This window comes from Carettochelys insculpta, chromosome 4, assembly GCF_033958435.1.
Source record: "Carettochelys insculpta isolate YL-2023 chromosome 4, ASM3395843v1, whole genome shotgun sequence".
NCBI classification, from domain to species: domain Eukaryota; kingdom Metazoa; phylum Chordata; order Testudines; family Carettochelyidae; genus Carettochelys; species Carettochelys insculpta.
Genome location: NC_134140.1, coordinates 60,086,942 through 60,112,892, shown reverse-complemented (window position 1 = coordinate 60,112,892; position 25,951 = coordinate 60,086,942). Strand labels below are relative to the sequence as shown.

Genomic DNA, 25,951 nt, shown 5'->3' with positions numbered 1-25,951 from the left:
GGGCTAGTGTAGACGTAGCCAATGAGAAACTTTGCCACAACCATGATGAATGGACATTGGGCTGACTAAAATCAGGCCAGACCATGGGTGTTGGCGGACGAGATTGTGCCGGAGTAGAGAGGTGCAACCTGTGTAGGCTTTCCAGATTGTGGTTTACAGATCAGAGAGGCCTCTGCTGTAGAAGCTTCAGATGGAAGAGTCAGTTGTATTGGACACCGGCAACACCTGGCCAGGTTTTTCTTAACTCTGTAACTGATCTTTTTAACTTGAATACTGCTGTATGGGTAAGAGTCTTTGCTTGCTGTGTTGGATTTCAACTTGTATGATCTTGAGAGGGTAGAAAACGGTGTGGGCAGGGGATTGTGTGTGGTTTGTAATTTTACATTCCTCTTGGCAGGTTGATAAAGAGACCAACACTGAGGGAGCAGTTAATGAGAGTGTGGCTGTGCGACCCAAGGACAGAGCCAGCTTGAGCTCTAGACAGCGTCCCTTTGTCAGGAACAGCATGATAGTGCGCTCGCAAACCTTCTCTCCGGGAGAGCGGAACCAGTACATCTGTAGGGTAAGGGGCAAAATGCTTACAATGGGATGCTATTAACAAAAGAGCCATTTAATTCCTTGGCAGTGGCACATTCGTGGCAATGAATTGTTGTAACTGTCGGTGCCTGGAGGTCATTTCCATTGGGACAGTGGACTGGAGGCAGGACAGGAGGCTCAGGCAAATCCGAGGCTTCTGGGTAGCTAGCGACTGGCTCACAGGCTCGGGCAGGTCTGGGCCCTTGGGGTAGCTGGCAGTGGGTGGCCTCCCTGGCTCAGACTGGTCCTGGTCCCTGGAGTACAGGGCTCACAGTACGGAGTGCCGAGGTAGATTTGGGAACTGTGGGTACCGGGCCAGAGGCAGGCTTGGTTATGGCTCTAGGGTTTGGTCAGGGCAGCAGGCTAGCTGGTCTGACCAGTCTGGCCTGGGTCCTTTGGCCTCTGCTTGTAGGAGCCTGTCCAGGGGCCTCTGCTTGGCTCAGAAGCCGCCCCTTTAATGAGCCCCAGGCCCCACCTCTGGCACTTCTGGTCACAGATGCTGCTCACTGTGGAGGGGGGCATAGGTGCTCTGGGTCTGCCCACCCAGGTTTGTGACAGGCTTCCTCTGCCTCGCTGTCAGAAAGGCCACTGCACCTCACTACAGTCATGTACTGGGAAAACCCACTTTTTACCTGCAAGAGTCTAAATCCTGCTGTTCTCGGATTTTCAGAAGAAAATCCTGGTGCGCAGTGGAACAGGCTGTCGTGCATCACCAAGCACTTCTGTATGGATGGAAAGCAGTCCTTCCATGAAGTGTCCTGTGTTGGCCCTCTGCAAAGGGGTGGGTTTCACTGCACAAACAGGACTGTAACTTGCACGTAGCAATGCACTAAAATCTTCGATCTGTTGCAAGTGATTTGTCTTCAGCATCTTTGATCTGTTGAAAGTGCATTAGACTGAAGCTTGCAATAAGCAAACTCTACATTACCTTTTTTAATAATGCACAGGGTGAGAGCAACGTAGCATGGAAAAAGCTCAACCACTGTCAGTTCTGAGTCCCTTTTGGAGCTTACCATCAGCTTTCCCTGTAAGCTGAGCACTTGGGCACCTGCCCAGGAGGGAGTCAGGTGCCGCTCAGCTAGTTAGCAGAGTGCCCACAGCTACTCTCAGCGGGCGGCATGTGTGGCTGGTGGTGGTGCTCATAACAAAATATATTCCATCCAAGGGTGGAAAAAAGTAGAATGACCAAATGCTTACCATGATTTCAAATTGGGTAGTATGATTAGCATCTGCATGATTCAGTTCTGAAACCCTACTCTAACAGTGTCCATTAAAAAATGGCTATCATTGGTATCAAAGCCCTTTGCAATATGTTCTCTAATCCTGTCACAAGGTGAATCTCCTCTGAGATTCAGCCCTTGACTTCCTCTTGCACTCACTAAGCATGTTAGCCACCCAAAGAGTACAGTAAACCTTCAAGTTATGTGAGGGTTGCATTCCTGCAACCCCTGCATAACTCAAATTTTCGTGCAAGTCAAGGGGAGACAGGAACCAGCCTCTGCAGCCTGGCTTCTGGCTCCCCTGGGCTTGCAGGAGCTAGGAAACTGACCAACCCAGCAGTCTATTTCCTGGCTCCCAGAGTGGCGGGGAAATGGGAAACAGGGGGCAGCCTGGTTCCAATCTCCCCACTGCTTGCTGCTTTCTGTCAGTTTCCTGGGTCCTGCAAGTGATGGGGAACTGGGAATTAGGCAGCGGCCTGGCTTCCCGCAACTGAGCAGGGCAGCAGCCTTGTTCGGTTTCCTGGCTCCAGCCAGTGAAGGGGAGCCAGGAACCAGGGGCAGCCTAGTTCCCAGCTCCCCTCTGCTCCTTGGAGCCAGGAAGCTAACCAGGGCTGCTGCCCTGGTCAGTTTCCCGGCTCTGCAAGTGGAGGGGAGCCAGGAGCCAGTTTGTCGCCTGGTTCCCAGTTCCCCACCGCTCCAGCAACTGGGAAATTGCTCCTTTCAGGGACAGCAGCGTGACTCACGGCTGCTGCCCCTGACAGGAGCGGTTTCCCATTCCTGTTGGGGTGCAGTCGCATTAACCTGAGACACACGCAATTTGATTGCACGTATCTCGAAGGTTTAATGTCCTCTGCTCTACGGGCTTTCCAAAGCTTGAATAACTTTTTGGCTGGATCCATGGGCCCCAGTCTGTTGTTTAAATCCTGTGTGCTGAGACCTTCTTTACTCTACTGAACTAGCCCTAATGCTGCTCTTACATGTGTGGCTCCTCCAGAGGAAGTAGTGGTGAATGGTGTGATGCAGAGAGGGCCCTGATGGGGCCTACTGTTATGTCAACTTGGGCATGGCAGTATAAACACTTTAACTTCCACCCATCCTGCCAACAGTGGAGCTGAACTAGTGGTGAATTATGACGGTGAAATTTGCTAGTATTAGTGTAACCAGTGTGTGAAACCAAGGTTTCCTGCAGTAGCTCATATTGTGCTGTGGCAGGGCGAGAACACAGACTTTGTAACTTGCCAGAAAGTCATATAGGAAGCCAATAGTGGAACTGGTGAAAGAGCCCAGATCTCCTGGGTCCCATTTGGCTGCGAGTGATTGCAGCACGCACCTTTGTGCAGTGTGTCCTGGGCAGAAAATATCTGCTGAAAATGCACTCGTGGACTTTTAAGGCCAGAAAGGCCCATTGTCATCATCTGGTCTGATATACCACACATTGCAGGTCACAGAACTTCACTCGTAAAAGACCTCTAACACTGGGCTGAATGACTGAAGTCCTCAAATCATAGTTTTAAAAGGTGTCAAGTTATAGAGAATTCACTCCAGCTAGCTACCTGCTAATGCCCACTCCCTTTGAGTAAAGAACACCTTCTCTGGCCTTTTTTTTTTTCCCTTTTTCTTTAAAGTGACTCATATGAAGTACATAGGCAACAGAGTTTTTGAAGGGGGAGATTTCCAAAGACACAAAGGATAGGTGGAGTCCAAATCCCATTTGTTCCTTTTAAAAGTGTTAAACATTAGATGCTAATGTTTGATCTAGATACCCTAGAGACTTACACACATATCACAAGGCAGTTCTTATTCACACAAGTACTGCATTGGCATGCTATAGGTCTCTGACTTTGTCAGTCATTGAAATTTCACCAGCAGAATTCCCGTAGTCCTTGCTAATTTTTTCAGCTCTTCAGAAGCGTATTAATATTTTAGATAACTGTATGAAACTTTAAACCAGCTTTCTAAAAATTCTGTTACTGTAGGGATCGATATACTTAATAGATATACTCAGTTTGAGAATAATGTATATGTCATGCACAGCATTTATATATAACTAAGGCTGTGTCTGGACTGCGCTTTCATCAGTAGAACTCTTTTGAGTCAGGGATGTTTTAAAAAAACCACACTTCTGATGAACAAAACTTTTACTGATGAAAAGCACCAGTGTGGACAGCACTTTGTTGGCAGAGGACGCTGTCCTCGCAACAAAGCTACCACTGTTTGGTGGTTGTGGTTTTATCTCCCCAGCAGGAGAAACTCTCCTGCCAGCATAGAGCAGCTATGTGGGAGACCTCACTGCAGCAGAGCTGCAGTGGCCCAGCTGTGCAGCTGTAAGGTAGGCAGTGTAGACAGAGAGCCATTGTTGTTTGGTCTCCGGTATTGATTTCTGAGAAGTAATAATGTTTCTGCTGGAGGATCTGCGCATACATTCAATCCGGATAAGAGTGAGCATGTTGCTTTGTGGCTAGGTGAAAATGTAGAATAACTTGCTTTTCCCTTTGCAGCTCTGTTGATAAGGGTCTACCCCAGACATATGAATAGTATTCACAGCCTTGGAAGCAAGAGGACTGTAAATCAGCCAACGCTTTGGCAGTATGCACTTTGCTAAGCTAATTAAACTTTATAAACACTCCACGATGCATCTTCAGTAAAATATAGTAAACCACAAATGACTGAATTTTTTTGAATTATTTTAATTAGTAATTTTTAGTCCATGAGTAATCTTCCCTCACCTGTGTCTCATCATTATGCCCTAACTGTTATATAATCTCTATGAGATTAATGAATTAAAGTGCCTGGGCCTCTGGCAGAACATGAGGTAACAAAGGATTCTCTTCTCCTGGTAGGGGGCATGATTTTCTAAAGTTTGAGAAATGACGGTCTCAGCCAAGAGGTTAGGTTGCCAACCTTCTGTCTGAATAATTGTTTTGTTCCCAAGCTAAAAACTGCTGAAATGTATTGATGTGTGTGTCTGTGAGGAGGGAGGGTGTTTCATGTTTGTGGTGTAGCGCCATTGATATTGTCTGCATCGGCAAAGTAAGTTGGAGAACAAAAGTTCTGTCAGATTACATAATGTTATCCTTCAACATTGGCTGGCCTAGGTTTCCATATGTGGCTTCAGATTGCTTTCATGCGCTACATGGGTTGCGTGCTTTAAGATGCTAACCCTGGACATTTATGTTATTTGGCTGAGAGGTTGTATTGACTCCCTAGAACATGGTTTCCCAAACTGGGGGGCATGCCCCCCGGGGGGGGTTGCAGAAATTCCAGGGGGGGCAGGAGGTGACCCAGCAGTCCCCTATCATTCCTCCAACCTGAAGAAAGAGCCAGCCTTTGCTTCCAGCTCTCAGCCCCTGCCATTTTTATGTAGGTGACCCAGCGCAGCCGCTATAAAAAGCAGGCAGCCAGCATAGGTCCACGTGGAGCTGGCTGCCTTCTGCAAATGAGAGTGAGTGTGGGCTGGGTGGTGGAGGAAGAGAATGGGGTTAGATGGGAGGCTGGGGGGGTCTTGGCTCGGGTGATGGGGATGGAGTAAGCACCGGGGGCTGGTGGTGCCTGGCTTTGTGGGATGGGAGGGGCTCGGGCAGGCAGCTCACAGGGTTCAGGCAACCGGCAGGCTTGTGGGACTCATGGCACTTGGGCAGCTAGCCCTGGCATCGCAAGGTTCAGGCAGCTTGAGCTGGCAGCTGGCCCTGGCAGCTTGGGGCTTGGGCAGCTCAGGCTGGCAGGTGGGGTGGCTTTTCCCAGCAGCACAGGGCTCTGGCGGCTTGGGCTGGCAGGCAGGTGGCTGGCCCCAGCAACGTGGGGCTCGGGCAGCTGGCCCTGGGAGCGTGGGGTTTGGGTAGGCATCTCGGCAGCTGGCCTGCGGCTGGGGCAGGTAGCTGGTGGGCAGGTGGCTGGTCCGAGCAGGGCAGGGCTCAGGCAGTCAGCTGGCGGGCGGGCGAGTGGCTGGCTGGCCTCAGCGGCGCAGGGCAGTCAGCTCTGGCAGCGCAGGTCTCAGGCAGGCAGGTAGCTGTCATGGTCAGCTCTGGTGGCCAACAAGGGGCCAAGAAAATCTACTTGTGCTTGTTTTAAATTTTAAATAACATTTTTATATCAAGTTATTGTGTTTATTTTACATTACGAATTGAATGTTTTGTTAAAAGGGGGTTGGCTGATGGTAAAGAAAAGGTGGGGGGGTTTGAGGGTTTCTCAAAAAATCAAAAGGAGGACGTGATGCCAAAAAGTTTGGGAACCACTGCCCTAGAATGACCCATATGCACATCACCATCCTAATTTTTCTAAATGCTTCTAACATACAAGCAAAACAAGTCTGGTGTTTGAAATACATAGCGGTTTTGCATCATTTTCTTTATGTCCATGTTTTGACAGCTGAATCGAAGTGACAGTGACAGCTCAACACTGGCCAAAAAGTCTCTCTTTGTAAGAAATGCCACAGAACGACGGAGCTTGAGAGTTAAAAGGGTATGTCCAGTCTCACCCGAGGAGTGAGTCAAGTATTTGCTGCTTTCTTTTATTTCATTTTAAACTGTCAGCTTGTTTTGAGACCTCTGGAGTCTGTAGCCTGAGTTCAACAACACCCAGACTCCCTGGGACCCCAGATCCAAATCTTAATGTAACTGTGATTTGGTCCCTTGTCTTTTCCCAAAGTAGCTAACCAGAGTTCCCTTAATTATGTCTGGGTCCTTGGAATGAGGCTTTTAGCAACAAAATTCTCTCTCCTGTGGATGGATAGTAATGAGGCCGTGGCACTTCTTGTGAGAGTAGAGGTTTGCACTGGTGCCCTTGGGCACAGTTGCACCTTCCTCGCTCTTAGGATATTTGCCACCCTCGCATCTAGGCTTACTTGTTACAGAGAGATGCTGTACAGTATATAAAAGTCATTGGGATCCCTCAATAATACAACACACTATTTAAATATAAAATACTCTATTATGCATGTTTATATACTGTACGTATAAAGAACTCACAGACAACCTTTATCCTAAACATTTTTGGTGGAGCAGTTGAAAAAAATCCCATACTTTCAAGGGTTCAACCACACTTAATTTTGCTTTTTCACTGAATTTCCTCCAAGACTTTTCTGACTGATGAGTGGGTTGAAAGAAGAAGAGGATATTGCGATGTGACATGACACGTACCCTCTCTCCTAGGGGTCATGTCTCTTTTTTTGGTTACTAGGCTTCAGAGGTCCAACAAGGATTGAAAGGGTCTAAGGAAGCCTGACTGTATTTTGCAGTACGGCAAAGTTGATGTGGGAGAAGAGATTACAAATTTGGAGGTGGTGGGAGGGGGGCTTTACTCTGACCATCATGGAGAAGACTCAGGTAAATGAAAGGAAGTAAATTTGAAGCACTGAAAAGGAAATACTTGTTCACAGACTGTGATCAATCTGTAGTTTTCACAGAGGTCCTGAATTGGCAGGGTCTTCAGAAAATTAACAGTCCAACTGAAATCAATGGAGCTGCTCAGTCTTAAAGTTAGACATGTATTTAAATGCCTGGCTGGACTGAGGCCTTTTACAGGAGGTCGTTGAAGTCCTGGAAAATTTTATGCCCATGATAACCTAGGCAGAACTAAGAAAGCTAAACATTATTAAACCTACAACTTCATAATGGTGTAGCTGTGAGGGTTAGAAAGCAGTTTTTCTCTATGGCTTTTGGGCTATGCTTAAGCTATGTCAGAACAGTTACATCAGTTAGAGGAGTGAAAAAATAAACCCTGACCACATAGTTATGCCAACAAAACCTTGTAAATATAGCTGTGTTCTTGGGAGAGGGCTTCTTCCAGCGCAGCTAACGTCATTCAGGGAAGTGGGTTTCTGGTGGGTGGAAAAAAACTGGAGCTGAAGTCTTCATCCACATGAGGGGGCTATGCTGGTATGGCTGTCCCAACATAGCCATTTGGCATCTATAATGCACGACCTATAGGAGTTCTCTGGCACAAGGGGAAGCTTTAGGCACTGGCTAGCCTATGGACTTTGACTAGATCTAGTAGGGCAACTTTAGTGCTCAGAACAAATAAATTTGAACACTCCTTACCAAACAATCAATGTGTATATGAAATGAACTCTTGCTTGTTATTACATTGTCATTCCTGAACAATTTAGCCTGCGTGCCAGTCAATCATGCGAAGAGCTACCCAAGAGCACCCTGTACGCACTTCTCTTGACTTGGAGCTGGACCTGCAGGCATCTCGGACACGACAGAATCGTCTGAATGATGAACTTCAGGCACTGCGCTATCTTAAAGAGAAGCTTGAGGAGATGAAAGCCAGAGGAGAGACTGACCTTCCTCAATGTGTGTTGGAGGACGAGAGATTCCAAAAGCTCTTGAAACAAGCTGAAAAGCAGGTATAAATAGTAAACAGAATTCCCCATCACTTTGTGATAAATATTGATTTCTAAGGGGGACTGTGTTTTAATAAACTTAGTCATTACAGTCTTTGTGAAGGAAGCACAAATGAAAAATTTCCTTTAATGTGTCTGTAGATGGAATGGATCCATAGTAGTATTAACCAAAAATATATTAAAATCCCTTACTTAGACATTCTTTGATACGTTTGGTTATTCAGTTGTTTTTAGACCATGTTTATAGGGGTATCATGTTAGACTGGCTTTACAGGTGAATTATATAGCATGAATAAAAGAATATTGGAAATCTAAAGAAAAAAGTGTACTAAAGAGTTAATCCAGAATCCGGTAATTTATTTAAACCTAGAATTCACTAAACACCAAAAGTAATGTTATTTGAGAGTTGCAGATAAAATTGAGCAGCTGTTTAATTTGAAGGTGAAACACTTCTTAATTTGGGGACAGAATTTTTGTTCTGAAACAATATAGAAATCCATTGAAAGGTTTAATAATCTTATTTCTGAAATCAATGTTTTTTTTTTTTCTGGGAGTGATTACTAGTCAGTAGTAGCTGGCTCCAGCATACGTAGCTGCATTGAAACCTCCGCAAAGATGACATGGAGAGATAGAGGCCATGCTTTGAGACTATAGGCTGTAATAATACATGCAGAGTGTGTGTGTGTGTGAGCTCTTCTGGACGTCATATCTCCTCCTGAGTTTGATCTTCAGAACACACTTCTGCTGCCTTTGGCCAGGGAGAGCTGAGTTTCACCAACTGAGATGTTAGCTGCATTCTAGAAAAGACTGAAAAATACGTAAGAAACTGTGATATAGTCTACTGGTTAGAGCATTGTAGGAGCTCACACTGCCCAAATTACTGGATCTAGCACAGATTCTGTCTGCAAGGCATATGTCCTTTCTGTTCCTCAGTTTCTTGTTTTCTAAAATGACTGTGCAATGTTAAGCATAGAGTAGCATGGAGGTTCTGTGTTGGGACATGTTCTTTGAGATCCTTGGGAGAAATGTGCTGGGAGTGCAAAGTTTATTTTACTCCACTTGGATTCTTTGGGTATGTTTGAGCTCCCTCTGGTCAGTGTGTAACTAGAAAAGTTTGAACAGATAAGGGGAAAAAGGTAAATTTCTTGGACAGTTGAGTATTTCTGTCTCCATACTTGAGAAAAATAGGGAGCTATTATCTTATTAAAAATAAGGGATTGCTCCAATCCACAGTTCTTTTCATTACCATGTACACGTCTTTGCATTATTTAGTACTGTGCTTTAGTTATTTAGTATTCTAAAGGGTCCCTAATACTTATTTTATATTTATTATCTGACTCCATCCAGTCCCTCAAGAAAGTACACAATGTGTCCAGTATTTATATTTCTGGTGTTGGGGGACCAATTGCTGAAGTTCTCACTCGCTTAGGCCTTGTTGGAGAATTAAGGAGAAGGGCATTCATCCCAATCTGCATTCAGGTTGTGATGCTACAATACAGTTCCCTCTAATGCCTCTGTTCAAGGCTAGAAATAAGCCTCTCTATGCCTTCTGAGGTGGTCTACTCTGAACGCTTTTCCGGTGATCTCCCATGGTTGGGTTGGGTGATTGTGTTTGGTTGGTTTATTACTGAGAGAGTCCTCAACAATGTTGGGAATGCTACTGTGGACTGGCTGGTGGTACCATGTTGCCACTGTGTTGAGAGGTGCAAGAACACAGGGGAGTGAGATGGGGAAGAAGCAGCAAAAAACAGAACACAGCCTCTGTGGCATCTTCCACCAGCTCCCGAGAGTCTGAGTTGTGTGCCCTGGGTGGAACTGAGACAAGAAGAGTGGGTTGGTTCTATTGTAGGCAGCAACATTCCCTCATGTGCCTTCTTGCCACCAAAAGGGTCTCCAGCAGCACTGGTGATTGGTGGGATCCTGATCAGAAGTCATGCTGCCATGGACTCAGAAGACATTGGAGAACAGGGAGGGGCTTGGGAGACAGTATAGAGGCACAGGGCCTATTTATTGCCTCCATGGATGTCCCAAGATCAGCTGAAGCACTTGCTGCTTTTACTGGGGGAAGGTGCAAACTCCTCTCTTTCCCAGTTAAATGCGAGTGTACAGGCTCATGGTGTCTCCAGTACCTAATGCTTGGTACTCAGTTATTGAAAGTGCTATGAAAACATACACTTGCTGCTATTTTTTTCAGGCGTTGAAATGGAAGCTGCAATAAATGGATTGGTGGCTGGGGGTGTACCAGGCCATCTCAGGTGTGTCCAAGTAGCCAGTCTGCTGCCCTCCCTGTAGTGCCAGCACAAAAGGGGTGGGTGCTGTTAAGTTCTGAAGTGAGTTAATTCAAGGTTTTGAATAACAAAAAGCCCTCTCAGTCACTCTTTCAAGTGCTGTCCCCAGAAAATTACAAGCTGTAAGCTGTGGCATGATGATGAGGTACTGTATCGCTCCCTACATCCATGCTAAAAGGTTACCTAGTTTCACTGGAACTTCAGTAAATCCCTCTCTATCCTTTATTGAAGTGATTTTGTAACATTCTGCGGCAGCACTCAAGTATAATCCTGAGGCCCACACCTGTCTCACCAGGAAAGGAGAGAATTGAGGCTATTTTATCTTCTTTGAACCACAGAATAAAACCATTACCGTGACCTTTTCTGTCCTGTGCTGAAAATGCAAATCTGAACCAGGGAGAGCTTTTTCCACATCTACTGAGGATTTTCTTTTTCTTTTTTTTTTTTGTGACAGGCCGTTTTCCGCTCTGTAGGTATTTTGTTTCTGCATTTATCAGAGGCAGCACACTCCTTTTCTGCTATGCTATTTACTCTTAAATGTGGTGCAATTTCCTGAAATATCACAGATATGTGAGGTGAAAATAGAAGTGGAAAACTTGAAATCGTATATGCTTATATAGCCTCATAATTGAGGCTAGCTGGGAGTGCTTTTGATTTTAACAGATGGTTGATGATAAAACATAGATTAATATTCCCAGTTTTATTCTACATCGCAGGCCACAAGTTGCAATTTATATATACTGTGTACACTACTGTCTAAGAGCAAATGGGAGGTGAGGGAATTTTCTGCATTAACCTCTATTTAAAGCTGACTTGATAGTTTGGGTGTGTAGCTTCAGCTGTGATTCTAGTAAACGCTAATCACAGGTTTATTACAGGTGGTAACTCTTCCACAATCAGTGGAGCAGAGACACAAAGCAAGTATGCTAGTTAAATTGTTTACTAAAATCGCTTGTGTACAGAAAAAACGGATATTTTGTGCCATGCTCTTCCTTCTCCCCTCTTTAAAATGTATGGTGGTTAGGTATTAATGTTGAAAAATGGACATTTTCTCTTATTATTGCAAAATTGCTTTTATTTAAAAAATGAAGTGCAAGAAATAAGGTCATGTTAAAAATGTTAGTCGACTATGTTGCTGAGAGTAAATGAGTGATGTGCATTTTCAACAGTGTGCAACTCTCTGAAGCCAGCGCATTTAAGGTCTGCTTTCAGAGCAGTTTGAAGCAAGTAGGAGTGAGCCTCCTGGTGTGGGGCAACAGCTGTGGTTCATACTAGTGCTCTAAAAACAGGTGTGCACAGCATGTTGAAGCCATGGCTTAGGTTAGAACCTGACCTCTGAAGCCTAGGGAAGGGGATGGGATCTCTTCTCGCTCCAAAAGCTGCATAGAAACTCCAGCTCCATGCCTGCCATAAAAACTGGTTTCCTTCATAACACTCAAGCAAATGATCATTAATAAGTAATAGATCTAAAATGGTTAACGTTATAGGGGCTAGAGTACAAAGCTAGTCTCTTTTTATAAGAAACTGATGAGGTGAGCATTGTAGAGAAGTATAAATGGACAGAAGTATTTTAAATATTAGGAAGGCGCCATCGCTTTCCCTCTTGTAACTGCACGCTTGGCCAGGCAACATCTGGTTTTGTTCAAACTGGTATGACCATAGTCTGCTATAAATCCAGGAAATAACTGATCTTGCTGTAGGTCTCAGGCTAGTGGAGGTGCTGTTTCTAAATTAGCACCTAGTTGCCCACTGTAGCAATGCGCACACCATTTCTACTTGAGATGTCATTGACTTTGTGCTATGTTCTGTTAACTCCATATATAGAAATTTTGTCTGATTTCTCCCTATTCTTCCTCTTACAGCCTCTTTGAAATTGTCAGTTACTGAATGTTGTAATTTTTCCCTTCTACAGGCTGAACAATCAAAGGAGGAAAAGAAACAGGGTTTAAGTGCTGAAAAATTGATGAGGAGAGCATCCAAGGATGTGTGCCGGTTACGGGAACAGAGCCAGAAAGTGCCACTGCAGGTGCAGTCATTCAGGTACAGCATGTGCTGCTTGGTCTTCAGCTCTTCGGAATTTGTACTTAGCCAGTCTACACGCTTATCTGAAGAACATCCTTTTATTTGGGACTGGTCAATTTACTGCAGTGTTGTAACATGACTTATATGAATGTAACCCAATATACCAATATTGCAATAGTCAGAAACGTACATCTTGTCTTAATCTTGGGCTCTGATGTGTAGCGAGTTTGTGATTTCAGACACTTACAACAGAGTTAAGGGAGAAGAGGCATAATTTCAAGTAGTAGACATTCTTTTATTAAAATTATGCCAATCCCCCTGAAGTCAGTCGGTCTAGAATACTTAATAGTGAGCAATAAGGCAACGTGCAGGAAATCCTTGTTACTGGCACCAGGCACTTTGAGGCAGTAGCTCATGTCACTTGAAGGGGTGGCTGGTGGTGAAGGTTTGGCCCTTCAGTCCCTCTTGATAGCAAAGGCAGGTCGAGATTGTGCCCGGGTTTTGTTCAGCATAAACCAGAATTGAAATCTTTTAAGTTTCAATTTTGGTTGGTTTTCTCTGTAATGAAGTCTGAAGAGGCTGTGATTCTAGCTTTAGGCCTATGCTCTTAGGTACAAGAGTGATAGTCGCTAGTGTCATCTGTAGTGACTTACAGATGATGTACCTGGATCTATTTTGGTACAGCAGCTAATTATCCAGTACAGACCCAACCTAGGGGGAATGAGCAAGGAGGTGGTATGACCAGGCCGCTTGCCTCCAATTCAGAATACAGCAGTCACTCATTCCAGAATTGGATAAAATATGTTGCGTTTTGTCTTGTGTGAGAGTCTTGGAAAGGAGTTAATTTGGAACTAATGTTTAGGTGTCATGCAACCCATTACTCTCCCAAGTCTTGTCTTGAGCTATGGACGTTCCTAATCACAGTGTTGTTGCAGGACCCGAGGCTGAACGTACATGCTGACTTCAACACCTCTAGGGATGACAGAGTCTTAGTTTTATCTCAGAAGTTCCTTATGGCCATGTAACTTCCAACTGGAGCTCAACAGTAGGCAGTTGAAACCAGGCTCAGTGTACTGGAGAAATAGACCCCTACAGTTCAAGGGTTAGGGTGCACCTACTCTGTCATGTGATAGACCTGTTTAGAGATTTCCTCTCCCTGCCCCCATGCTAATGAAAGTAGAACACCTCTAGGAGGCTCTTTGGGAGGATAGTATGCTAAAAGATCACTATTGAGGGGTTTCCTGACTATTGTAAACTTTTCATAGAATCATGGAATACTAGGACTGGAAGGTACCTCGAGAGGCCATCGAGTCCAGCCCACTGCCCCAATGGTTGCACCAAGTACTGTCTAAACCATCCCTGATAGACATCTATCTAATCTGTTCTTAAACATCTCCAGCGATGGAGATTCCACAGCCTCCCTTGGCAATTTATTCTACTGTTTGACCACCCGGACAGTTCAGAACTTTTTCCTAATGTCCAACCTAAACCTCCCTTGCTGCAGTTTAATCATCCATGATCTATAGAGCGTTAACCTGCGCAACTGTCTTCTCTGGCTTTGTCCTCGTGGGTTGCCTCGGTCAACAGATAACACAGTGAAGGGCTATGATTATGGGAAAGAGAGAGTAAAAATTCGTTGCCTCCACCATATCATCCAAGAAGTTTCTATCAATTTGGGTGATGGCTTGTTAATTCAGAGCTGTCATCTTATTGTGTTGGATAAAGTTTGGCTACCTACTACTGTGAATGGGAATAAGTTCAGGCCAATTCAATGAGGGTGATTAGAGATGTTTTGCTGCCTTTTTGGATTCACATCCCTGGCTGGTAATGGTCAGCAGAAAAGTAGTGGGCCCATTGCTAATGGGGATTGTCAGTGACCTCCTTCACACAGAGTATATAGGTGGTATTGTTACAAAACAAAAAAGCAGTCCTGTAGCACTTTAAAGACTAACAAAATATTTTAATTAGGTGACTGAGCTTTTGTGGGACAGACCCACTTCTTCAGATCTGGAAAATTCTGATAAATGTGAAGTGACATGAAGAGAATTTAACAGAAGGATAGGGAAAAAAATGAAATGAAAACTGACCAATCAGCTACATAGGAGAGAAAAGTGTGGTAGGGGGAAGAAAATTACTTACTGTAAGTGTCTGTTAAGTTAAGTGGGCTACTTCAGATCATCAGATCAGATCATCATGAATATCAAAGATGGGGAAACTGTCCTTGTAATGTTTTAAGGTAATTGATATCTTTGTTGAGACCTTGGGGTAAAGTATTGAACTTGAAAATGAACTCCAATTCAGATGTCTCTCTTTGTAATCTGTTGTTAAAGTCCCTTTGTTTTAGGATGCAGGTTTGCCAGTCTTGATTGCTCTGGCTTGCTCCATTAAAATGCTCAATGACAGGTTTATGTGTATTCAGATTCCTAATGTCTGATTTGTGTCCAGTCATTCTTTGGCAACGTGATTGTCCAGTTTGTCCAAAATACATAGCAGAGGGGCATTGTTTGCACATGATGGCATATATCACATTGGTGGAGGTATAGGAATATGAACACCTGATTGTGTAATTGACGTGGGTAGGTCCACTGATGGTGTCTCTAGAGTAAATACGTGGACAGAGTTGGCAGCGGGATTTGTTGCAGGGAAAAATTCCAGGATTACTATTTCTTTGGTATGGTGTGTGGTTGCTAGTGAGAATTTTCCTGAAGTTGTGTCATAGTCTGTAGGAAAGGGCAGATTTCTCACCCATGGCCTGTGAGAGCATAGCATTATGTGCCAATATAGGTTGTAGATGGTCAATAATGTGCCGGAAGGTTTTGAGTTGAGGGCTATAGGTGATGACAAGTGATATTCTGTTATTAACCTTCTTGGGCCTATCTAGAAGTAGCTGGTTTCTGGGTATTTGTCTGACCCTGTCAACATGTTATTTTACTTATTTGTTCAGAGAGCAGCCTCTGCTCAAGAAACCAGTATATAATGTTGGCAGTGTGGTTGTATACTACTTGATGTCTAGTCTCCCACATTTGAGCAAGGTTACAGAGAAGGTTGTGGAGAGACAATTATGAGTATTTCACTGCCCCGGATCTGCTTGAGACTTTTCAGTCCAGTACAGTCTTGGGTCCAGGACTGGCATTGATAATAATTATGGATGATCTCTTGACGCGTGAAAGAGCTGGTGCCTTTGCTGACAGATCTGCTGTTCTCAGTGCTGTTCATTATGCGATGTTACTGTTTTGCTGCTCCTTGGTGCAACTGTTCTTTTCTTTGCTGAGTAGTTTCCAAGACTAGTGTGGCTCTTTATCCCCTAGGTGCAATGTCTAGTGGCATTCAAGGTTCTGTTTTGTCCCTATCTCTTTTGCTGCATCCTTCTGACTATTGAGAGAGTTAACAGGGAGGGATGGGTCATGGTACTTTCAATATTCAGATGATGTCTAGCTCTCTGTCTTTCCCATGTATGCCATGCAGTGCTGTTGAAAGCCAATTCAGTGCCTGGGTGGGAATGACACATGCGTGGGAGCTAGCTAGCTAACTGAAACATAATCTAGGGATAGGCTGAGGTGCTGTTCATAGGCGTGGGAAAACAGATGAAAATTTTCACATTTCTACCACTGTCTTTGTGAGAGTGTTTGTACATCTGTCCTCTTATCCATATTTTCCCTTTCCACTGATTTTCATATACTGAAGCTGTTGGCCTTGTGTGATGTTTTAGGTACTAATCACATACACTTATTTGCTAATTCTAGGGAGAAGATAGCTTACTTCACAAGAGCAAAGATCAACGTACCATCCCTACCAGCAGATGATGTATAATTACGTTTTTCATTGAAGTATTTTTCCACTTGCTCATCTTTTTAGATGAACATTTTGTAGTTATAGCTACCTGCTTTTAAAGATCTTCTATTTTACATCCAAGTATAGAGATGTTCATTTGTAAAATACAGTGAACTGGGTTCTTATGTTAAAAGGCACACACGTGTGCGTGTGCAGACACACACACACACACACACACACACACACACACACACACAAACAAACCCCAACAAACCATAATTACCAGAACACCAAAGTAGAACAATTTTGGTACACCGATGCAAATTTTGTACAGTGTGTATGTATCGCCTGTGTGCTTCTATTTTGTAAAGGTGGAACAAAAGAAAATGTGTATCCTGTTGAACCGCACTGTGTTGAGAAATATTACGTTCAACAGAAGATTGTGTATCTTTTCACTGGTTTCACGCGATCAGACTGTGAAGATGGCTGTTAAGCCATGCAATATTTTTGTACAAGTATGACTTATATAGTTTGAAATTAACCATGAATGCAAGCTCCTTTCCAAAACAGCAAGGCTGCCTCTAACAGGTGCTGTTTAGATTTCCGCCACCTACATTGGGATTTTGTATCTGTTCTTTTTATTTCTGTGAAGAAAGACCAGGAAGTACGGAGTGCAGGAGTATAACTGTGAGAATGTACAGTATCTTATGCTGCCCTGTACAGCATAGTATTTTGCATCCACAAGATTTGGGAGGGGAAAGAGAAGGCCAGACCAGTAACCCTAAAATGCCTCTTAGAGTGAAACTCCAGAAGGACAACTGCTTTCTGAAACTGCTTCAAATTCACATCAAGGCGTTCAAATATAAGTAGTCATACCACTACGCTGTAAACTCTTACATTTAGATATACCCTTGTGACCTAAATGTCGACTTTTGCCAATGAGCAGTATGTAAAAAAGATCAGGTTCTCATAAACTTAAAGCTGTGCTGTTGTCAGAAGAGGAAAAAACTACCCATCAGATTCATAATGAATCCACTGACTCAAATACCTGAAGTATTGTTTGTATGGAAATCCATCCTGGAAAAGTATGTGACCTAGAAAACATTTAAAATATTTCAGTGGGATGCGTACTACAGTTCTCATAACTTTTTTTTTAAAGTAAATAAAACAAGGTATTTTTCAGAAAAAGGCTGGTTCAAGCTGAACCAGCATAGGGAGTGAACAAGATGTCTATCATAATAAAATTTTGGCTTACCAGACCCTTTTGTTGCAAAATGTGGATGTGTTTATCAGAGTCCCCAAGGAAACATGCTACTGCATCAAATCTGTAATAAAGCATCTACAGCATACTGTCTGATAAAGCTTTGTGGTTGAGCTTATCACCAAAATGATATAACTAAACTTGTATCTACAATACATAATCTCTGAAGTTTTTTTCAATTAAATTCAAGGATATTTTTTTAAAATATTCTGTGGGTGGAATATTAGTCCTTAACTTTATTGACAAGCCACCTCCACATAATACTTCACTTTTCCAGAAACTAATTAGTCTTGTTGAAAGATGAAGAGAACATGATGTTTGTGAATGTCTTCTGAGTTCAAGGTAAGAAAGTGCAGTGCCTAGAATTTTTTGTTAATTTCAACCAAGGTTTTTCTTGTGACGTAAAACTACATGTATGAATTCAAATCCTTTAAATGTATAATGGATGCCATACAATTTGGAACAAGTGCCAGTCAGGCCAACTGACTGAGCAGAATTCATCGTGGATATACATTTACTGCTGAGAGAAAGAGAGAGAGACTACTAGAAACAAGAAGATATGATTCATGCTTGTGAGATCAAATTTTAAAAACAAAAGTTCAACTTTTAGAGGTGAAATGAAGGTTGACCGTTGCAGCTTCTCAGTTTGATTATATAAAATGTTTGTAGGATGTGTAGAATTGTACCGTATGATTTATTTTCTTTTATTTATTTACAGTCTTATTTATGTTCTTTTTAAATATAGTTCAGTTCTGGCCATTTAAAATGTTTGATGTTAAAGAAACTATTGTGGAAAATATTTACAGCTTTCTAAATTTTTGCCAGACTAGCTGCTTTGTTTATATGTTGAATAACATCCAGATTAGTATTAAAAAAAAAAACAAAAAAAACGAAAAAACAAACAAAAAGAAAAAGAAGGAAAAAGATTGGGTCTGGCCAAGACTGCTAAGTCCTGACGACTTTAGTTTGCAAAATTTGCTCATTTTTAAAATGAGACCAACTTAAGTGTATAAGCTCTTCCCCGCACTTTTCAAATCATTAATAGTGTTACAAACGTATTTATAGGCAGCTTTTAACAATTTTGGGTTGACTAATTCAAATTATTCACACTGCTGAAACATTCAACAGACTGAACTAAAAGTGGATGTGAACAAACCATGAAGTTCAAATATATAAATATCACTCTTCAAGGAGTAGAGTTTACCCTGCACAAGGGATAATGAATATAGTAACTAATTCTCATGCTTCGATTACCAGTATGTAATTGCAGTGGTGTTTCTTGAAATTGGGTATTACATGTAAAAAACAATATTATTGTTTAGCCAGATGAACAAAGTTCAGCAGAAAATGGTATAGGATACAAATCAGATAATTTTAAATAAAGTCTTTTCTACAGTTTCTGTGTTTATACTGTATTAAATATCGAATGCTCAGGACTGAACTAAATATTTAATCAGGTTATATTCCGAATGTGTTTCTGTTCTAATTTTGTCTGTAAAAGTATGCAAATTACATCACATAGATTAACTTTCATCTCTGCACTTTCCATGTGTTTCAGTGATTTGAAAAAAAATAATTTTTTTAAAATAAAAGCTGTTTTGAAGACTAGTGTTTAATTTTAATGGATGCTTGATTTCTGAGTGGCCTCTGTAGTCTTTGCAAAAGCAAAGATTCTCCTGTTTTGGTCAACTTTGGAAAGTCAATTCAGTGTTAATTTCAATCATTGCTAGTGCTTAGGGTTGTGGCCTGTCATGATGATGAAAGTGCTCTCATAATTTTTCACTTATACTCCACTGTTAATGTCCAAGTATGTTCTCTGCAAAGTGTTGTATAATAGCAATGACTGCAGCCATTGAAGGTGCAAATTTCCACATGCAGGCTCGGTATTGTCCGATAAAATATTCTAGACCTGGAGCTTTATATGAGCTGCAGTTTGTGCCAATGTGTGGTGCTTTTGTGATGGAGGAACATTTAGTAATTGATAGTACCAATAATATATTTACATGTGACAAATAGCCTTGGAATTCTGGACTCCACTTGATCGCATTAACCACCCTCCTCTACTCTATCACCCTACCCCAAAAGGGAACAGAGACACTGAGGTAGAGCCTCTGCTGGTATAAATGGTCATAGCTCTGCTGAAGTCAGTGGAGCTATGACTACTTGTACCAACTGAGGGTTTACCCCCCTAGGTCTTGCATAAACCACTTTTAATGGACACAGAATTATCTTGCCCATTACCTTCTCTGCAGCAAATCCATCAATACAAAATATTTATAGGTTTCTTAGGTGTTGGAAATACCAACGACAAAAATTCATGATGAGTTTGGAAAATTAAGTCACTAGTAGGAAAGAAACTGGTCTGTATAGCATAATAGGAAATCCAAAACTCATACTTTAGATCCATAGTAAGTTATCTTTATATGGCAGATATAATGATCAGCACATGACAATGTGTGTTAACTTTTTAAACTAAACATCTATCCATTATGGTTTTGTCTTATTTACCAGAGCTGCACTGTCACAAACTGTATTATCACATGGGCAGATACAACCAAACTAACTGGCCTGAGAACTATTGCATTAAATTTTCCTCCCTACCATGGACGTGCAAATGGTTCGCCAGACTTGCAGGAAGGCTGCAGCTTTCCAACTCAGTTGTTAAAAGGAATAACCAACTTAAAAATATCATCATCTTGGAGGTCATGTTACTGAGCTCTGTATCAGATAAACATACAAATCCTGGGCTGAAAAGCTTGATTCTTCCAGTTGAATTTTAAAGGCAACTGATCTCTGCCGCCTTAAAGGCTCTTAAATATACAGGTCTATGTTTCCAATTTACCAATGTTGATGGGTATTTTGAATTTCTGCCAATTAATAATGAAGTGACAATTTGTGATGGTTAGATGAACTAACTGTGCATATAAAAAGCAACTTTGTATCACAAAGAATTTACCAAACCCTCCAGAAGATAGTGCATCTCCAAATTCCCATCTGAGACAGTCTCCAGGATAACCTCGGTCCAAAATTTCTCTGCTAACATGGGTAACACCCTAAGCTGCTTGCAGGGTTCAGATTCCAAATATCCATAAAAGTGTTCCTTTTTTGCAGTTACAGTCATTTCTTCAGCTCATGTTGTGCGGCTTACATTTTCAGGAAATCAAACATTAGCGCTCAGGAGATTCAAAGGTGCAAACCCATTTGACGTAGACACTAAAATCTTGAACTCTGCAGGCAAAGCTAATAAAGAATCAAAATTCTTACACTGTTTCTTTTGATTTGTCTTGAACTGTACAGGTTTGCCTGAGTCCCATGGTCTAGATATTCAGCTCATTTAAATCCAAATTGAGATTTTTCCAGTCTGACAAATTGGCACCAGTTAAAACCTATTCTAATAAAAATAATAAAATTCCAGGTAATGGTTCATGTAAGTAGAATGCAATATCCATCTTAACAATAGAATCCAAATGCTTTGAGTGTCTCTACCAGCTACTACAGATACATTTTCAGTATATTTCTGGTTGAAAAAATCACAAGCAAATTTTGCAAGCTGTGAAATACTTCTCCCTCTTTAATATACTCTTCCATAAAAGGATCTGAACAGGCTTAGTTTCATCTGGTTCCATGTGGATTTGGTTTGGGTATCTAGAAATAATGTGATTAAATCAATAATTCAAAGATGTAGTTGCAACTGGACTCATATTTTCCACTGTTTTTTCTTTGCAGAAAATATCTTGTCTTTGAATATCTTGCCCTTTCAATCATTCTTTGGGTAACAGTACTCCAAACCTTTTCCTTAAGTAGCTTTTAATAGCTCTGGGTGTCCTTGTTTAACTAATTTAAGAAGATAATTTAAAACATGAATAATAATAATAATAATTAATAATAATGTGTTGGATAAAGCCATGCAAACTGTCTATATTTTAACAAATAAGGTTGTCAGCATATAGTGAAATAAATGCAGCATTTCTCAAGTTTCAAGAAATATGTATGTTTAAAATCAAACTATTTACATGTACAAGAACAATACTGCTCCTATGAAGTTTTTAACAGAGATCTTTCATTGACTGACGATCAAGTATTCATTTAAAAGCTCAGTTCCCTGCCTAAATTCTATAAAATAGCAAATGCTTATGAGCAGAGTAACTCTTTTAACTGGGCATTTTTCAATAACCCTGGCTCTTTAATTTTTTTCTTCATGTATGAATTATGGAGGTGTCAGAACTTCCAGGTTAACTTTTGTTCCCCCCTACCCTCCAACACAGCCCTATATTACATTTGGATAACAAATTACTAGCTGCTTTCAGACAATAGCCTATGATGCTGATGAATTACATGTAGCATTTTTAAAAAACTAAAAGTGCTTTAAAATATATAGTTCTCTGGAACTCATTTTCAGGTTTTGGAAATTCAGCATTTTCCTGCATAAAGAAACACAATTCCTGCACAGAGTTCTCTTTGTAGCAAAAAGTCTGGAACCAAACTATAACTACTTTAGCTATTTTAAGAGATGAAAATACTCCATCTCATGAAAATCGGATCTGATTTTGGATGGATGGCTCCACCATAAGGAGTCAAAAGCCTTTGAATTGCATGCGATTAATTTCATATGAAAAGGGAGTTTATATTTTTGGCTCTTAACGAATGTATGAGAGAGCAATTTTATACATTTGGGAGGTCTACAATGCAGCTTTAATAGCAAAATAAAGTGGTTCTTCTATGCACTCGTGATTACTTCTATGTCTTACCGTGAAACAAAAGGTTTAGCAGTTTTGCCGCCCCCGGGGTGGGGGGAACACTTCTTTGAAATAACAATTACAGGAAGAAAGATTGAGAGACACAACTTTAGTGAACCAGCTAAGCAACAAAGAATCCTTTGAATGGTTATTGGAACAAGCTGCTGCCTTGCCCTAGAATTTGAAAAGAAAGAGAAGACTTTGTACTACTTAAACTCCTCGATTTTCAGGAATATTTTCAGTTTCCAAGTGTTGACAGTGATCTTGCATTTCTGCTGCTATATAATGGCCTGAGGATAGATGGACTTCAGTAGAACAGGCAGTGCAATTAAGTAGCGATCCTCCTAGTAAAAGACAAAATCCAGCAAACCAGCCAAGAAAGAGTGCTTCCCCAAAATCCCACCTGGGAACAATGTCTGGGATATTTTCATCCCAAAATTCCTGGACTGTGGTGTGAGCAACCCAAGAAACTGGGACTATGGCTGTGATTCCTGATATCCAGAAGAGTATTCCTCCAAGCAGCAACAGCCGTTTCTTTAGTTCCTGTTGTCTTTCACCGATCTTCAAGCAGTCCAACCCAAAGCCTGAAAGCAGGAGGCCCAAGAGTCCTAATCCATTTGAAACAAACATCAAAATCCTAGAAATCCTAAGTTCTGGAGGCAGAGCCAAGAAAGAATCAAAATCCTTACATTGCATTCCTCCTTCCTCTTGGACAACACAAGCTTGCCAGAGTCCCATGGTCCAGATTTCCAATTCATTTAATTCTAAATTGAGATTTTTCCACTGAGGTAAATAGGTAGTGAGACAGGATAAAACCCATCCCAACAAAGAGAATAACATGCCACTTAATTGCATCATAGTTCTGTAGACTAATGCCATTGTAAGAGCACAATCCAAAACCTTTAGGGGAATGTCTGTATAAGAGCTGATACCTTTTGTAGTGGTTGGAGCTATGGTGATCTTAGTTCTTTTGTGCCCTGAATATAAGCTTTAGGTATTAACCCTTTGAAAACTCTGAAACACTTTTTTTGTTCCTCATGAATATAATGTTTCATGTAAAGGACGCAGAACTCTGCTAAACTATGAGTTAGGTTTACTGATAAAGATTTGATCTGTTACCTTCCAATTTGCTTGGTAAAATTATATCCCAATGCCTGATGATTACAAGTCTGAGGATGAACAAAGAAGGCTCTATGACCCCTCACCCTAAAATACAACAGAAATCTTTGTGCTTCGATACGGATTAATTAGATTTTAAGTGGTGATAAAAAGCCAGCTCTGTCTACAACAGGACTTCATTGTAATAGCTAAATTTGAGATTTCAGGGATGTAAATCAAGGCCTTGTAAAGAAAGGTAGACTGTTTTCCTATAATCTTTATTCCTAGACTTCCTCAACATACACAATGGGCTGTCCTCCACTCTCCTGTTCCATGTCACAAGCCTGGGAAGACTCTGTAAAAGGTCCTTTTATGTTTCATTTTTTCTTCTTAAAATGGGCTTTTTTAAAATGACCAATCCACGTAAGGGGCAAAGAAGAAGTGAATAATCAAAGTACCATAAAGAAAGCAATCCATTAAAATTCTGGATTCCAACACATCATAATGAATTCAGAGAAGAATTTCCATTGTTGTAAATTGAAGCCAACAGAGCTGAGAATTTTAAACCAGTTACCATTGTCCCCTCTAATCTCTTTGTCTTGTCCTGCAAGGAGTTGAGTATTTGCTCGATTCCCATTCAAGTCAGTGGTTGTTCCCTGTACCTGGGGGTTAGGAAATGCTCATCATCTTCCCATATTAGACCCTAAGGAAGCATGGTCAGTGGAATATCATGGAACACATAGATAGAATCATGCTTTTGCCCTGGTATATGCCTCTCTGAAATCTATTTTTTTCACATCTCAACCGAGGACTGCTCTGTACAGCTTTCCTCCTGGCAGTTTGAGGGGCCACAGTACATGTGCTCATAGAGGCACCTCCGCAATATACTATATCAACAAACCAGGAGGCTGCTCAGTGCTGTCAGGAAGTGATCCATTCCCCTTTAGGAAAAAAGGCACCAATCATACTGTCTCCCCAGTAGCCCTGTAGCTTTGCAGCCCACAGAACACCTTACCACACCATCTCAGTTATGAATACTCAACTACAAAGGGCCACTCACCGTCTCCATTTTGCAAGATACCTTTCACAGGTTAGGGCTGCCTGAGTTTAGATTGGCTGATGTGCAACCACTACAGGTTCTGCTCCAGAGGAGTATCCAGTTCCCGTAAGATGTCTGTCTCATCCCAATGGGTAGCTGGACTCATCCATGCTTCCTCTCTAAATCCCTTAAGAGTTCTCAGGAAGATCAAACAGGTTGCAGCACACAGATGATGATAGATGTGCAGTGGCCCAGACAGTTTCGGTTTGCTGATGTCGTAAACGTATTACCATGGCCCTGACTTACGTTGACAGTGCTCCCAGATGTCACCGTACAGTTGGAAGGAAGAGCTCAAGCCCCGGACCTGCCCCCCACCTCACAGCCTGGATGCTGACTGGCTAACACCCACAGTCATCCTGATTTTTAGTAGCTCAGTACATCCGAGCATGCAACAGAAAGGATTCCACCACTCTTACCTGTGCTGTTGAATGGAAGAGGGTCACTAGGCATTGGGAAATCCATCTCTTTCTCTTGGATGCACTGATGACTACCATTCTGGACTACCTGCTCACTTTAAAGAACTTGGACTTCTCCATCAGCTGTCTTAGAGTGCATCTGGCATCCATCTCAGATCGCTATCCTCTGTTGAGAGAATTTCAGTTTTTATTAATTTTGCCTTCAGTTGGCCATCTTGAGTATATGGAGGAGTTGTTATTCCTCTGCATTCGGTGTCCTTGTTGCCCTGTTTCGCACCGTTTCTCGTAAAGGCAGGAAAGGGTCAACTGACCCTCTGATCTGCCTGGCAACAATAAAGTATTTAAGGTTGAACTGCATGCCCCGAAGATGCTGGCTACCCTAGAGCCAGCCACGTCATTGCTGAGGTAGCACATGGCCATCCTCATTCCATCTCCCACTCGCCTGACAGAACATCCAGAGCAGCAGCCACTTATACCCACACAGGGTGGTGCAATATGTCAGAAACATGATAGAAAACCAGTCTACCTAATGAAGAACCATCCTGCTGTATCCTGTTATGTTCTTTGGTTCCTGTCTCCCTGGTATCTCATGTTCCAGTCCATGCTCCTGTCTTTGTGTGATCCTAACCGGGAGCATGGTAATGTAGTTACTCTCTTTTTACACCTTTTAAGCCACTGGGTATACGTTTGGGGTTTGATTATTCTACCAACTGAGTAGTTTGTTACATGGTTACTAGTTTGGGGGTTCTTGTTCTTTAATAAAATCTTTGTCTTTGTACCTTATTTCCATGCCAGTCATTACTGACGCTCCACTGACGTGGGTGGCAGTTCAAATCTGTGACTTCTTGGTAATTTCTTAATCATCTAAAGAAAATGCTGTAACAGTTGGGACGGCCAGACTCTTGTGTCTCATCCAAAAATGGCTAGATTGCTCAAGGGTCTCATTCATGTTTTTCCTTGAGGCAGAGACCCTGCCCTTCTGAGACCTTAGTATTGTTTTAACAAGTTTGATGGGGCCTCTGTTTGAACCTTTGGAGGTCTGCTCTTTGTGCCACTTATCTCTAAAGATTGCTTTCTTAATGGCCATAACCTTAGCCAGAAGGATAAGGTTTAAGCCTTAC

At 42.0% G+C, this 25,951-nt stretch overlaps 2 protein-coding genes across 2 annotated transcripts in view; one reads left to right on the top strand and one right to left on the bottom strand.

Annotated features, from left to right (window-relative positions):
• The window catches only part of WWC2 (WW and C2 domain containing 2), a 165,410-nt gene extending 146,321 nt beyond the window's left edge, over positions 1-19,089 (top strand). Inside the window, exons 19-23 of the mRNA XM_074992969.1 lie at positions 398-562; positions 6,162-6,254; positions 7,900-8,142; positions 12,340-12,467; positions 16,193-19,089. Of these exons, the coding sequence (XP_074849070.1) occupies positions 398-562; positions 6,162-6,254; positions 7,900-8,142; positions 12,340-12,467; positions 16,193-16,259 (696 nt within the window). The 3' untranslated portion in view covers positions 16,260-19,089. The remainder of the gene's footprint in view (positions 1-397; positions 563-6,161; positions 6,255-7,899; positions 8,143-12,339; positions 12,468-16,192) is intronic.
• A 3,338-nt stretch (positions 19,090-22,427) lies between these two features.
• CLDN22 (claudin 22) lies at positions 22,428-23,096 on the bottom strand. Its single transcript, XM_074991853.1, has one exon. The coding sequence runs from the start codon at positions 23,094-23,096 to the stop codon at positions 22,428-22,430; it is 669 nt and encodes a 222-aa protein (XP_074847954.1).
• Between the last annotated feature and the right edge of the window lie 2,855 nt (positions 23,097-25,951).